General features: G+C 36.1%; 1 protein-coding gene across 1 annotated transcript; it reads right to left on the reverse strand.

Moving 5' to 3' along the window:
- Positions 1 to 10: 10 nt before the first annotated feature.
- On the reverse strand, positions 11 to 13,789 carry LOC128677472 (nose resistant to fluoxetine protein 6-like). The gene is made up of 13 exons (XM_053758357.2): positions 13,572 to 13,789; positions 9,689 to 9,828; positions 8,016 to 8,337; positions 6,923 to 7,031; positions 6,431 to 6,515; positions 5,005 to 5,171; positions 4,608 to 4,686; positions 4,179 to 4,282; positions 3,353 to 3,526; positions 2,812 to 2,962; positions 2,375 to 2,561; positions 1,459 to 1,601; positions 11 to 1,043 (listed from the first exon to the last, which is right to left on the reverse strand). Exons 1-13 carry the CDS (start codon positions 13,639 to 13,641, stop codon positions 873 to 875), a joined length of 1,902 nt encoding a protein of 633 aa, XP_053614332.1. The 5' UTR covers positions 13,642 to 13,789; the 3' UTR covers positions 11 to 872.
- Positions 13,790 to 15,583: the final 1,794 nt, after the last annotated feature.

Genomic DNA, 15,583 nt, shown 5'->3' on the forward strand with positions numbered 1-15,583 from the left:
TTCCTTTTATTACCTAAACCTTAACTTAAAAATATTTACTTAGAAAAAAATACTTAATATATTGGCACATTAAATAATACTTATTAAATATTATATAATTATTTAAACATATATAACTTACTAGATTTTGCCCACGGCTTTGCCCGCGTAAATTTCTCTGCAAAAGCGGAACAGACACGATTTTCATACTAACTTTCACCCTCATTATAGTCATTTGTGGGTTGATTTTTGAAAAAATCAGTAGCCTATTTTTGAACGGGGTTCTTTATCTACATTCTACCAAATTTCATCAAAATCGGTCCAGCGGTATAGCCGTGAAAGCGGAACAGACAGACAGACTTTCACATTTATAATATGAGTAAGTATGCAAGTATGAATTACAATAAAAGAAATTATGACTAAACTGTCATACAGAAACACGAACACTGAAAACAACATTCCATTTTTTAGTCAATCCATTCATCATAGAACGAGCTTCTTGTCAATGGAGTATTTTCCATTGTACTCTGTTTCCTGCCATAGATGTTACCTTCCTATACGACACGACTTTTACTTGTCTTTTATATCATCTATGAATGCCCTTTTGGCTTTCCTTTCCATCTTCTAGCCTAAAATTTTCCTTCGATCATATCTATACTATTATTTTAAAGAGGTATTACATTTGTGTGTTTGAGCCGGGTAATCTCCCAAACTACCGAACTGATTTCAAAAATTCTTTCACCATTAGAATGGTATATGGCCCAAGATTGCTATAGGCTATATTTTATCTCAAAATCCCCACGGGACGAAGCACTGGGCAACATCTAGTATTTCACAAAGTCGTCGTGTTGTATAAGGTGAAACAAAATACAGTCTCAATAACCAACCACTGATCACTTCTTCTCTGTCTTCTCGTTCATATTGACTTCAGTCTTGGTAGGTTTCTCCTTCTCATTCCCCGCCAGAAGTATGTTCACCAGTTGTGACAACGGTGACTCCACCATCAACCAGAAAGGCACTGCTACAAGCAACGCCAGAGCGATCATGCCATATACTTCCATGTTCTGTGAAACGTAATATTTAAGTTTTAAAACCACAAGCTTTCTTGTCGTTAGAGAAGATCTTGTCGCATTCAACGCGTGCCAATTAATCATGTTCGTGCAGTAAATCGTTTAATAGTTCCCTCAATGGGAGCCGGTACTGGGTACACAATTTGTGCTCATCATAAAATGGATTGTTATCCAAATTAAACGTGTACCCAATTTCAGCTCAATTTATTATAAATCAAAATTGAGTTGATTCCATCCAAAGAAACATTAATATACTTACTTATATATATATATATATATATATACTAGATAGAGATACCGTATTGATGACGACCGTGCGAAGTTGAGAAGTTGAGGCGAAAAAGTAAGAAAAGGGATGCTGGGTTCCACGGCTTACGAGGACCGGGTAAACGAGAGATGGTTAACTTACGATCTGCAAGAAGGAGACGTGCGTGAGTGTGGACCGCATGCCGCCGAGGATCCTGATGAGCATGACGTGGATGAGGTACGCGCAGTACGACAGCCGAGCCAGGGCCGTCCAGCCTCGCCACTCCAGGATACCTCGGTACAAGTCTGCAAGATTAATAGATGTTAGATTTTCAGTCATGGCATAGTCACAGTTTAATGAGATTCATACAGTTGAAAACAGTCGTCAGCGTTGACAATGCGACTACATCACATAACACGAATTGCATTGTTACAGTTGACAGATTTGTCACAAAATATGAAAGACGTAATACCGTATTAATATTATTAACACTTTGAGCCTGGATGGATTTAGTAAGTACTTCGTACGGAGTACCTATACTTACTAATTCCATGGCCTGGAGATAATAAAGACTCAATTGTCTTTAAATCAATAGCATCGTAGTGCGATCGGGCCGAGAGAGAGCTGAGGGGTCAATTTTAAATAAAGTTACAACCCTTCATTTAGCTCCCACGTGGATGGAGCGTTGAGGCATTCGCAAATTGACTGTAGGTGAAAAATGGTCTCTAGTCTCAGACGGGCGTGTGCGTGCTCCACTTTTACGTTTACGGCTGCAATGCTCTGAAGGTCGGGTAACCGTGCGAAGTGGAGACGCAAATGTTTCAACGGCTGAGGAAGGAACCGAAAATACGCTCAGATAAAAGACTGCGAGAGGTTCTGAAGGTCGGATTCGCTTAAAAGTATACCTTTATGTTTACTGCTGCGGGGAACCGCTTGTCCAATATCCTTGGCCATTTTCGGCTTCACTGCCTTAATGATTGCCTCAAACGCCGCCGAAGCGAATTTGTATAGCACATCAACGAAGTCTTATGCTTCGTTGATGTGCTAAACAAATCCAATAGAGTAAGTACCAACTAACCCTCGACCCTGAGCACGCAGCCCATGATGACGAGCACGGCGCACATGCCGAAGCTGGCCTTGACGAGGCTGGAGTACAGCGCGCGCAGCGGCCGCGCGGGCGGCGGCCGCGCCTGGTAGAACAGCGCGCCCAGGTCCACCACGCCCAGCATGGCCGGCCACACCAGCCACATGCCGTAGCGGTATTTCTGGAAACACAAATGAAATTTACATACCTATTTTATTTATTGGAAGACATTTCTACAGAAATAAGTAGTACCTTCGTACTTAGTTTTCTATTTATAGGTTATATATTTATACAGTTATGTCATTGGCGGGCGGATTCTAGTCAAAACGAATAGGTGGAATCATAAATCAGCCGAATGATTTACTGTCCACTACTTAATACAGTAACTATAATCTTTGAAGCTCATTGTTAATGAAAATACGTATTCTTACCTTAAAGTTGGCTTCATCAATTTGCTTCTTCTTCCAGCCGTGGACGATCCAGCCGGCAATGAGACCCAGAGCGAAGTTAACGATGTTTGTGTGACTGCGCTTGTACACGTTGTTGAACGTGGGGTCCGTCACGAAAAATGTTGTCATGATCCTGTTGACAGACAGACGAATTATTGTCATCTTTCGCATCTAAGCGTTTTCCTAGATCCCTTGGTGTTCTGCTACTTTTTCGTCTCTACTTCGTATCTTCGACCATTGGCAAGCACATCATTCATGATTTACTGTCATGATCCTGTTGATAAGGATATAGCAGCAAATGAATGTCTCATATGGCCAAAATATATTTATGAATATCTTTCTTATTTATCTTTACGATGAAGTAATCATCATTATTTATAGGATTCGAAATCTAAGTGAGTATGGCAAATTGTCTGTAATTTGGTTATTCACTGGTTTTAGTAATATCAATGAACCAAAAGTCATCTAAACATTGTTAAATTTGTAATAAATAATGATATAAGTAATCACATTGTGAACATACGTAGGAGACACTAGAAGAACCGCGTCAAGGTTCTGGAAGTAAGTGTGGAGCATCGGCGTCAACATTCCGACGGTGAAGAGGCAGCCAAGCGCGATCTTCCTCGCTCGGCCGCTGGTGAAGACGCCCAGGATGATGAGGCCGAGAACGTGGAGCTGCATGTCACAGGCTAGGTACCTGACGAAGACATAGAAATTGAGTGTACTAAGAACAGTGGTGGTGGTCCAGTGATTAAGACGCCCGCTTGTGAACTGAAAGTTCCCATGATCGAATTTCATTTCAGCTCAGCAGTGATCGTTCCGAAATGTGAGTAAATTTTTGCTTGTTGATAAAAGTGTCTGTAAAGGCCTAATTTCTTTACAAATACTTGGTGTTAAACTTTGAATCCTACTCGTGCCAGTCGTGCCATATACTTTCCATACCAATCTGACCAGATCACGAAAAGTATGTGCGTGTGATCTGAGGGCCCACTTCTAGTGATCGCTTGACGAAAATTACGTATTAAGGAAAAAGGCGAGTGGTACAGTGACGGTTCAATACTTACAGTTCTATGGATAGAAAAACAAAATTCAAGGTTTGGAAAAGTTCTGCGTAAACTGAGTGGTACCTCAGAAATGGTCAATCAAAGCGTACGACATCCGACAAATAGGTGAGTCGACGATATAAAGAAATTTGCTGGCAACAACTGGTTATAAATAGCCCAGTATAATAGCGAAGGTTGGCGTAGACGGAAAGCTTCCTATACAGTGGGTCATAGAGGGCAGATGCAGTTGATGATGAAACGGCTAAGGTAAATATTTTTCGATTCAGCTATATGTTACGTTCGTACCAGGTATGTGTCATGCAGTGCGATTTGTCGATGTAGTTGTTGAGGTACAGCAGGTTGTAGAACCAGTGACGGCGACAGTCATTTACTTCTATTTCTGCTATTCTCTGGAAGGAACAAAATTATATAAGTCTTGTATCCGGGCACTGTATACTTTTATAATACTCGTATAAACTGATATATATAGGTATATAAATATATGTAATACCATTTCAAAGTTAAACTGTAACAATTTAGAAAGAAAAAATATTTGTTAGTATTTAAGTAAGTCTGTAATGGACTGTCAAATAGGTTTATGCTCATTTTGGTTCTAAATACATAAAACTCATTGAAAAGTATTATTTACCCGGGCAACGCTGCAGATTAAAGTTAAAAAACTTACAGCATGTAATACCTGCTATGTATTATAGAAACTTGAATACGTATACTCACAGCCCAGAAAGGTCCTGCTCCAGTGAAACGCATCCAAGTAGCTGTGAACGCAAGGAGGACAGCGTACGACGGGGTAAGCCTGAGAAATAGGTATGAAATATTTAGATTGTTAATCAACGTTTAGGAGAACAAGACAAAAGATTATCTAAAATGAGTTCATATAAACTTTCTTGTAGCAGACAAACTTCAAGAGTGCCACCTTGCTTAACGTATGAAACAAATGTCTGGTAGGACCAGCCCAACCAACAAAGAGGTACCAAAGGTCTGATAAGGGATGCCAAAAGTAATTAAGTTGATCCTTGGCTCCGACGCTTAATAGCTGTGGAAGAAACAGGGAATACGCTCAGATAAAAGAAAGGTAACAAAGAAGAATTAATATAAAGTGAGTGTCACAAACCTGAGCCATCTAGAGATGATTCCTTTGGGCACCATCCTCCAAGACATCTGGTGGTGCTCAGAATAGGTCAATATCTTCATCATCAGGAGGAAGCCGGATATCACGAAGAATGTTTGCACGATCAGGGTCCCGTTGAAGAAGATCTGGTAGGCCAGGTTGTCGTACAACTGGAAATTGTAATTATAATGTGGTTAAAGCAGCTGATATTTATTAAAAAATATTATTATTAATTTGATTTAAAAGTATATATAATTTTAATTCCAACCATTCGGATTACATCACATTGCCATTATACATAAATTATAAATTGTTTGTTAAATAAATAAATATATTAGGACAAATCACACAGATTGAGCTAGCCCCAAAGTAAGTTCGAGACTTGTGTTATGGGATACTAACACAACGATACTATATTTTATAAATAGATACATATATAAATAAACATCCAAGACCCGGGCCAATCAGAAAAAGATCATTTTCCATCATGACCCGACCGGGGATCGAACCCAGGACCTCTCGGTTCAGAGGCAAGAACTTTACCACTGCGCCACCGAGGTCGTCAAATCGTTGTTATTTTGGGCTCGTCAACTTTTAAGCGATGACCTCTGCAGTGTTCATGGCGGACAAACAAACGGCATCCTCGACTCAGGCCAAGATGGAAAATTATAATTGTCATGGTCAATTATATTTTGGATGTTTACTTATTTTACTATACACGATACAAATTTTATAACATACTAGCTTTTGCACGCGGCTTTGCCCGCGTGAATTCCATAGTAAAATCTCGGTTATCAATTTTCAGATTTTTATCTTGAAATTTGTGTGAAAACCTATACAATAATTCACCCCTATTTTGAAGGGTTTGAGGGTTAATTTTCGAAAAAGCCTGAAACACGTGTTTTTTAATTTGTTGTAAATAACTAAAATCCAAATTTTCAAATCACTGACTTCAACGGTGTAGAACTTTCATATTAATGTTTTTCACCCCTTTCACCCCCTTCGGGGTGGAATTTCCGAAAATTCTCTCTTAGTGCTCATCTACACTCCCCGGCGAACCTACATGTTTTACACCTACAAATTTTAACGCCCAGTAGTTTCGGCTGTACGTTGTCTGTTAGTCAGTCACTCAGTAACGTAAGAGTTATATATATATAGATTTAGGTATAGGGTGTTTGTTTATCCTTTTGTCTTAGTCCGTGATACATGCCCAGTCCATGATACTGCAACAACTTTCCATATCTACGAGAATATAATTGGTATCGTTGATAACTGTAAATATAAAAGCAAATCTAGAAATTACTCTAGTCCTAACTGTAATCATGTTGATTTGTCTCTGACATATTGATATTTATATTTATTTCTAAACTTTACGCTTTAATAGTTTTATGTAAACTCAAGTGACTTAAAAGTAAAGGACTATATTTACCTGCTCAAACTCAAATTCGTTGACAGCACTGAGCGCCGATGGAAGAAACGCGTGACCCAATATGACTAGCATCATTGTTAGACTCCTGGAATTGGGGTAAAAATCTTTAATTGTTCCGAAATGCCAGCAGTTTGTAGCTTGTGAGAAATAACTATTTAATATAAAAATTGACGTGAAAAAGTGCCTGTGATGGTCTAATTTCTGAATAAATGATTTGATGTTTGATTTATGAACCAAGTATATAAAACCGCTATCCGGTTTTGATGAAATTTAGTCGCCGGAATAAACCAAGTTCTGGTTTGCGGTCCGCGTTGCCTAGAAGGTAAAAACATTCTATTCTGTTTTGACATTGTCGTGCGTCGACTTTCGTCGAATCTACATAAATTTTCTGAATTGTCCATTGACGGACGTCAAAACAACGGAGGACGACCGAGCAACTGGTCCTCACAAATTTGAACACCAGAGACGATTCGCCAAGACGAAGATATTCACCTCATACCACTGAGTCCCCTGAACCGGGCCACCTCAGGGTCCGGATTTGGAGGTTTCACCAACTTTTCCCAATTGTGAACAATTGAGAAGCATAGCAGCCAGTTTCTATCTGCAATGAATTGAGTAATTTTATGAATGAGATAATCTTTATATAGACAATAGAATAAGGTTCAAAGTTCACTTTCATTGATAAATAGTTCTAATACTTAAACATCTTGCCACGGAAGTGCATTGAACTTGTGTAACTGACTGATTTGTGAATGAAGCAATTATTTAACTTTTTAAGAATGAATTTCTTTTAAAATCTTTTGCCTCGGTTATTTTTTAAATTAAAATCTGTAAAATGATTCAAAAACAATTTTAAATGCTTGGTTATGTACCAATGACAATTACATTGTATTTTTATTTTATAGAATTTTTAATTTATTCAGACAATCATATATCAAGTGAACGTAATGATATATTTCTCAATAAATATGTAAGATTTTCATTAGAAAATGAACTTAAGGGCGTATATTAAATAGATTTCATAACAAATGATTCAAGACAAACAACTTTTAAAAGTTGTTTCTGGTCACAAAATAAGTATCTACCACAGTCTACTGTTTAGCATACGTTTCATAATTATTTTAAAATCTGATAGAAGGACAGTGGCTAATATTCGATACCAATCAAAGGCACTAGGTCAAGTTCGAACCAGTTATAAATTGTTAATATCTATCAGAAATATATAAAAACCATATAAAATCCATACTTACTACTTATTATAAATTTAAAAGTCTGTTTGTCCTTCTTTTATGTTAAAATGGAGCATTGGATTGAGATTTTTGGTGTGAAGATAGGTGTAGTTTGAGAGTTACATTTTTTTTTTCGGAGCCGCGAGTCTCCATCGCTACATAGTACAACAAAGCCCATTCCTGCTGCCTGTCTCTATGAATGCTTTGATCTTTAAAAATTCTCAACGGATTTCGATACGGTTTTTTAAAATAGATAGTGCGATTCCCGTAGTGCGAAGGTTTATGTATATAATTTATTATGGTTTCGCCCGAGCGAAGACTGGACGGGACGCTTGTAAGTTTAAAATATATCTTACCTTGTTTATTTCTTGAGATACAATAGAATCCGTAAAGGCTTCCGATTAGGTTGAGCATCACTATTAACATCAAAATCACTGCAACTACTATGTCCGCTGCATAGACTTGTTTTGTATCTCCATGTTTATCACAGGATATGAGCTCAGTGACTCTGGTCTTCAGTTGGTACTCATCCCAAAGAGTTTTATTCAGGCATGCCTCAAGGATGTGCTTTAGGTCCGTCTCGTTGGCATTATAGAAATCTCGGCAAGTTGATGTCATGCAAACTCCGTAGAATAGTTGTGTTCGATTGAAATGTGTTACCGTGTGTTCTGAATATTCCTGTAAAAATATTTTGCTCATGTTAATAAACAAACTTTCGTATTCACATTTAGTTAAAGGGTTATATTTTACGATGCACCTATACTTCTATATTTTACTATAATTAGAATACATTTTTAGCATGTTAAGTAAGATGTAGAAAATAGTATTATTGACTGATCCTGTACTTTCACTCAATATTAGATATTTTATATATTTTTTTAGTTAGGAGGTTAAAACACAGTTTTAACATACAGTTGCCTAAACGGATTCAATTTTGTTAACTGTTACATTGTGTTATGACAAAATACTTTCTAATATAATTATTTTTCTAGTATGGCATAATTTCTCGAGATCATTTTTTTATTTTTCTCTAAGAAATAGATAAAAATTAGAAGGTGGCTCTTGTGTGCGGCTAAATGGCGCTTTAATGGCAGGAACATGACAAAGACAATTGCCAACATTCAAACAAGGCTATAACACTCAAGCTAAGGGTATTAAAAAGTCACAAATGCATTTATAGCCATTGATAACATGCAACAGTCACGTGATTCTGCACGAGTGGGACTAGTAATTGAGCAGAAACATTTCAGATCACCACGTGAACTCTTGAACCGTTGTAGGCATAGGGAAGTAACCGACACAACAATATTGTGTGTCGTGAACATGCTTGAATTAAAAGGTTTACATAATAACAAGGATAATTTGATCCGTTGATCATAAATAACAAGAAAGTTATTTCTTTAAGTAAAGTCTTATAATATTATTAAGTTTATTTTCATCGGTGGTGCAGCTTCAAGTTAACATATATTAAACTCTCAGAGCCTCTAATTTACAAAAGGTCTTTCCATGAATCACACATTGAAAGAAACATTGAGGTTGAAAAATAATATTGAATGAATTTCAGTGTTCTTCTGTGTCTATGGCCAGACGTGACTTAACGCCATGGATTTAGTAAGTACTTCGTACGGAGTACCTACTAATTCCCTGCGTATCGCATCTAGTGACACGAAGGTTTTCACATCACCTGTGTCTTTTAAGCAGCTTAATAAGTTTTGAAATGAATTTATTTGCTTGAAATATCCTATCCCACTAATATTATAAATGCGAGTTCGTGAGGATGAATGTGTGTTGTATGTTTATTACTCACTCACGCAAAATCTACTAGACAGATTGTTATGAAATTTGGTACACGGGTAGAATATAACCTTAAACAGGCTTTTAAATATAAATGACTATTCAATATCAATATCAATAGAACACATATTATCAATTAGCCATTAGTACACATATGTCATCAATTTTATTGACAAATAAAAATTTTGTGTTCCACCAATTGAGTTTTGGGGTCGATCCAGGTGTAAAAACAGACCTTCATAAGGGAATACAGCTCGTTGGGCCCGTCAGCCACCACGCCCAGCTCCGCGCTGCAGTACACCCCTCCAGGCCTGGACAGACATCGCTCGTACGGGTCCAGATGGGTCACCGGCGGCATGCGGTAATACTCCGTTTCTGTTGGGAATAAATTTGTATCTAATTTTTGTTACAAAATTTTTGTTAATTTTTGTCTAACATTCTACTTGGGGCAAAAATACATTTTTTTGTATGTGTGTATGTTTTTTGTAACGCGATAACCTTCGAACCTTTGGTCCTAGATAATAGAATTTTTAATTTTGTTGGGCAACAAAATCGGTTAAGCCGTTTTTGAAATATTCACAATTTTGTAAAAATTTATTGTGTCCGGGAGGTCTAAGTTCGTGACAAACAACTAGTTATTTGAAGATTTCATGTAATAAGGTGTATTGTTTGTCCATTCATGCGATCGTAAAATACGCCTCAAAACATATGTTTTTCTCTGAAATTCGGCCAGTGAAGGATGCACCAACGTATACTAGACTTAAAAATTCAATAACTAAGAGCGCATTAAAATTTTGTGGACAAAATGTGACATGCGATCATTAATTCAATTTTTCATTACAACTTTAACTATACAAGAGACAACAATTTTGGTGATTTTAAAAGTGTTCAACGGAACTATTAAAAAAGGCCAATAAGTGCTGTGCTGTGTGCGCTATGAAATATATACTATTTATCAAAAATTTTCCTCCTTTCTGACAGTTTGGAATATATTTTTGCGTCAACATTTCTACAAAATCCGTCTCACCTTGTACCTTACCCAACAAGACGAGAACTTAGACCAATAACCTCACAGTTTACATGTACAAGGTCTAAAAACATCCGATAAAATATTTGTTCAGCTTTAATGGAAGTGTTACAGTTAGAACAAAAATTATAAAATCTACTTGCGATCTCGAAGGCAATGTTAATTGGCAAATTTTGATTGGTATTGGCTATTTTTTAACTAAGTGGTTAAATCAGAAACTTTTTTCTGATGCCAAAAACTAAATTTTGTATGGAGCTTGTATGACAGTAAGGTATTGTGACGTCACGGATTTTGGAGTCAAGAAGCATTTTTGATACATTTTAATGGGACCTAAAAAATTGTAAATCCAATTAAAGTGACATTTAATTATCGTGTTTGATTATCTATATACTTTTATACATTTTATTTTGTACCCAGTCAATGAGCCATTGTGGACAGGACAATTATCGTTCAATTGTAATTGATGAAACTACCATTAACATTATATTGTTAAATGTAAAGTTAAAACTTCTACAACTACAATAAAAATGTATACAAATTAATGCATTTTATGTTGTGATTTCCACCAAACACTCCAGTTAACAATTAATTATGTTTTACTTGATTTCTCAGATTAATTACATTGGAAATGTACAATAAAAAAATGTCAGCCGTATGTGGACAACACATTTTTTGTGTTGTTGCTGTCTATTTTAAGGCAGATCAAAATAAATTTATTATTAAAAAAACAAATAACAAAATAAAATAAAACATAAATAATTGCAATGTCAATCAAAAATTCCACCCCGAATTGTATCCGGTTCAAAAGCACCCATAACGCTGGCTGCGCTGCTTGCTGCTGTCTTGGTTATCATAGTGTACGAATGAATCTTATGAAATCGTAATCTTGCATACAAATATTGATATCTGTTTGTTGCTCAGACACTCGATATTGAGTACCAATACAGAGTATTACTAAACCTATCAAAGTGATCCGATGTTGAAGTTCGTTCCACAAGTTGTTTAATCTCGGTTTAGAATCATAAAAGTACAGGTGTGAACGTAATGTGTAAAGACTATTTGTTTAACTTTGACCATGACACGATGTTTCGGCATTGTGCTAAGTAAACAATACATCTTTAAAACTGAGTGGTGGTCAGTGATCAGATACTAGGTAACTGTACCACTATATACCTACCTACCTAGGTAAATAGGTACCAGAAATTGATCTCGATCTATCTCTGTGATGTCACGAGATCAATTTTAATATTTTAATCAAATCGAATATACATTCAATTTCTGTGTACAGTCAACAGTTATACTCTATGGCGCGGTAACAGCGGCGAGTTTTCAATGAATTTGGATAGGTTGATATGCCTTTGACTGTACGAATCCTACTTGTGCCACACGAATTTGTTAATTGTTGTGGTTATGACAGTTCCACACTGTTGCCGAACTCGGACAGAAGCGCGAATGCATAAACATTGCGCAATTTGTATGGTGCTTCTATTTACCATAATGAAAAGCCAACAAAATTGGTCCGTGATAGTATGTAGCCGGTATTGAAAAGTATACAAAAACATGTTATGATTGCGCTCGAGTGTTGATTAAAAAAACAATGTACCTAATACTCCGTCCATGTACTGTATCATAAGCATGTGTAGTGCATAAAATGCATTCCAAATATTTCCAATTTTACGCTGAGTGCGATAAATGTATTCATTGGAAAGAATACCTATAAAGCGTTGTCGACGACGGAAGTAACCGGGTACACGCTAAGAGAGAGTATAAACTCTTTCTCAATGAATGCATTTATTGCAATTTTTATAAAAACGTTTAAATTAATATATTAGGACAAATCACACAGATTGAGCTAGCCCCAAAGTAAGTTCGAGACTTGTGTTATGGGATACTAACTCAACGATACTATATTTTATAACAAATACATATATAGATAGACATCCAAGACCCGGGCCAATCAGAAAAAGATCATTTTCCATCATGACCCGACCGGGGACCATCGAACCCAGGACCTCTCGGTTCAGTGGCAAGAACTTTACCACTGCGCCACCGAGGTCGTCTTCCTTTACCTACACAACAATACATAATATTACACTAATTGCTACGAATTAATAAACACACAGTTACTCATTGGTACACTAATTGAGATTCGTTTTATAAGCAATCAAGATAAATAAACAATTATGAACAATATCTATGGTCGTAATAAATGAAACTCTTGTGTTGTGGCAATTAAAATGTAAATATATATTGGAAACCAAAAATACAACTCAACTATCGGCGGCAATTTTTTTGACAGTGTAAAATATTTGAAATTAGAATAACGTTGTCAACTTATTTCTCTAATACAATTTTGGTGGCCAGTGCAGTTATTTTATTGTTATTTAAATCCTGGACAAATTATGACAAATTAATCGTTTAAAAATTTCTCAATTTAGTCTTTCTCTTTCATAATCGAAAAAATCAAAACTTCCCATTATATAGATTTTTTTCTTGTATGGATATTGTCAGAAATATATTATTAATGTTACTTAATTATTTTCTCAGTAACTTATTGGTCATAAACGGTCATAATAATATTAGTTAATGAGGATATAAAAGGATTATAAAAATATCTCGTAAGTAATCTTCAGATACATATATAAAAATATTAGTAGAAAAAAGATATTTCTACTAATATTTTTATATATGTATCTGAAGCAACATGCTTTGATAACGCAGTAATATAAACAGTAAATGACACTCAACGGCCAACACTAAACTCTGTTTTTATCGGGGGTCTAATGGACATAAACACAGAAACGCACAGTACACAACCTGAACAGCAGAAAAATATTTGTGATCACAGGTCAATGTTTGCCCGCGTCGGGAATCGAATCCAGAAACTCCAGATAGCGGACAGGCGTGGTGACCACTACGCCACAGTGGTAGAATTGACACGTTGGGTTTTCTGTTGGTGTTTGCTTACCATCAGGCGATCCACATGTCTACTATACTGCCATAAAAACAGCCTTATTGGCACGGAAAATGTCTATATGGTTTAAATCAATACTAAGACTAATATATGAAAATATATTATTAAAATTAATACCATTTAGCCTGTATATCACTGCAGAGGTCCACTCGATCAATACCAATATAAAAAAACTAAATAACTTCATTTTAAACCGACTTTGAAATAGAGAGTTTCAAGTAGAGAATTCAAGTTGGTTTTTTTATTCACTTCATATTACGAACACAGCGTGATTTATGAATTCACATGCGCGCGCGCGGCCGCTGTCGCTCTATTTGATTATTAGAGTTGTCAACGACAGATTAGATTTATATGTCCAAGCATGTCCAACAAATTTCAATATACGCTTGGACTGTAAGCGGTTTAGTAGCCAAAACATTTGTTAATAATTTAAAATTGGCAATATTTGTGGCGTGGAAGTCCGAGCTCGATCCAGATCATGATGGAAAATGACATAATGATCTATTTCAGGTCAGAATTATCTAAGACTTGCACCTTTATACATTTATAAAATACTAGCAGCGCTCCGGGGCTTCGCTCCCGTCGGAATTTCGGGATAAAAAGTACCCTATGTGTTATTCCAGGTTATATTCTACCAGTGTGTACCAAATTTAATAATATTCGGTCCAGTCTAGATTTTGCCTGAAAGAGTAACAAACATACATTCATACATACTCAGCAACTTTCGCATTTAAGTTTCAATATTAATAGGATTAGCCGCCCGACCCGGTTACGCTCGGGTAAAACCATAATAAAAAACAGCTTGTGTTTTTCTAGAAATAAAATAAAGACGGCCATTGATAATAATATTTTATACATATTAATAATATTTCTTTTATGTATGATTACGTTTATTTCTGTACTCTTCTTCTTTCTGTTCAAAATCAACCTAGTAGTAGAGTTTACTCATTTCAAATAAAATATTTTCTATTTATCTAAACCTGTTGTATCGCTCTAAAAACCCCCATCAAAATCCGTCACGTAGTTTAAAACATCTAAGCATACATAGGGACAGACAGACAGCGGGAAGTGATTTTGTTTACACTATTATAGTGATTTTGCTTACTTTGCGCCCTAAATTCCATTCTGCTTACGGTCTCATTTACCTACAAAGTATTTAAGTATCTACTAATATTATAAATTTGCGTGGATGTTTGTGAGTATGTTTGTTATTTATTCACGCAAAATCTGCTGGACCAATTGTTATGAAATTTGGGTACACGGAAGGAATATAACCTGGAATAACACATAGGGATTTCTACGGGAGCGAAGTCCCGGGCGCAGCTAGTTATACATATTTTTACTAGACCAATACTACTTTACAGGTCAGCTAATTATGATAATTTCTTTATTAAGCGACTCTGTAGTCGGGGCTTAAAAATATGTGTGTGTATCTATATGTCTGTCCGTGGTATCGTAGCAGCCAATCGGCTGAACTGATTTTGATCTAGTTTTTTTTTATTTGAAAAATAATTTCAATCGAGAGTGCTCTTGGCTATGATTGCGAACTGTGTTCAGTCGTTTGGATACCGCCAGTTCTTCTCTAGTTGATCTTCGCAGTAGGAGTTACTTAATTTTTTAATTTATGTCTTTCATTTTTTGTATTGTGAGTGTGTTCCTTTCGTGATGTGAATGAATGATTTTTAACACCCGACGCAAAAAGAGGGGTGTTAAAAGTTTAACGTGTCTGTCTGTGGCATCGTAGCTACCAAACGGATGAACCGATTTTCGTTTAGTTTTTTTTTTTGTGTCGTAGATAATTTTATCCCGAGTGTTTTTGAGCAATGTTTCATGAAAATCGGTTAAGCCGTTCAAAAGTTGTAGCGAAATGAATATTGAATGTCGGGGGTTTTTTTAATTTGTCTAACAATTAAACTTGTATCGATCTATCTTAATAAGTCTTTTTTGATTCTGAATGGAGTTGAAAAATGCTATTAAAATTGAAAATCTTTCTTTTCGACCGTGTTAATCATGAACAGTGGACTGGTGTTAGATTTTATTAGGATACACACTATTTTATAAGTCGCCTAAAGGCATCTGTCATGACTTTTACGACTCCCTGCCGCGGCAAGTATTCGCATACTCACTAT

Source organism: Plodia interpunctella, chromosome 18 (assembly GCF_027563975.2).
Source record: "Plodia interpunctella isolate USDA-ARS_2022_Savannah chromosome 18, ilPloInte3.2, whole genome shotgun sequence".
In the NCBI taxonomy this organism is placed as follows: Eukaryota; Metazoa; Arthropoda; class Insecta; order Lepidoptera; family Pyralidae; genus Plodia; species Plodia interpunctella.

Excerpts from the sequence above, each read along its gene's own strand:
- LOC128677472 (XM_053758357.2), bottom strand. The coding sequence starts at position 13,641 with ATGAAGTTATTTAGTTTTTTTATATTGGTATTGATCGAGTGGACCTCT. Across the intron at positions 4,687-5,004 it reads ATCATCTCTAGATGGCTCAG|GCTTACCCCGTCGTACGCTG; the intron begins GTTTGTGACACT and ends CCTATTTCTCAG. Across the intron at positions 4,283-4,607 it reads GAGCAGGACCTTTCTGGGCT|AGAATAGCAGAAATAGAAGT; the intron begins GTGAGTATACGT and ends TGTTCCTTCCAG.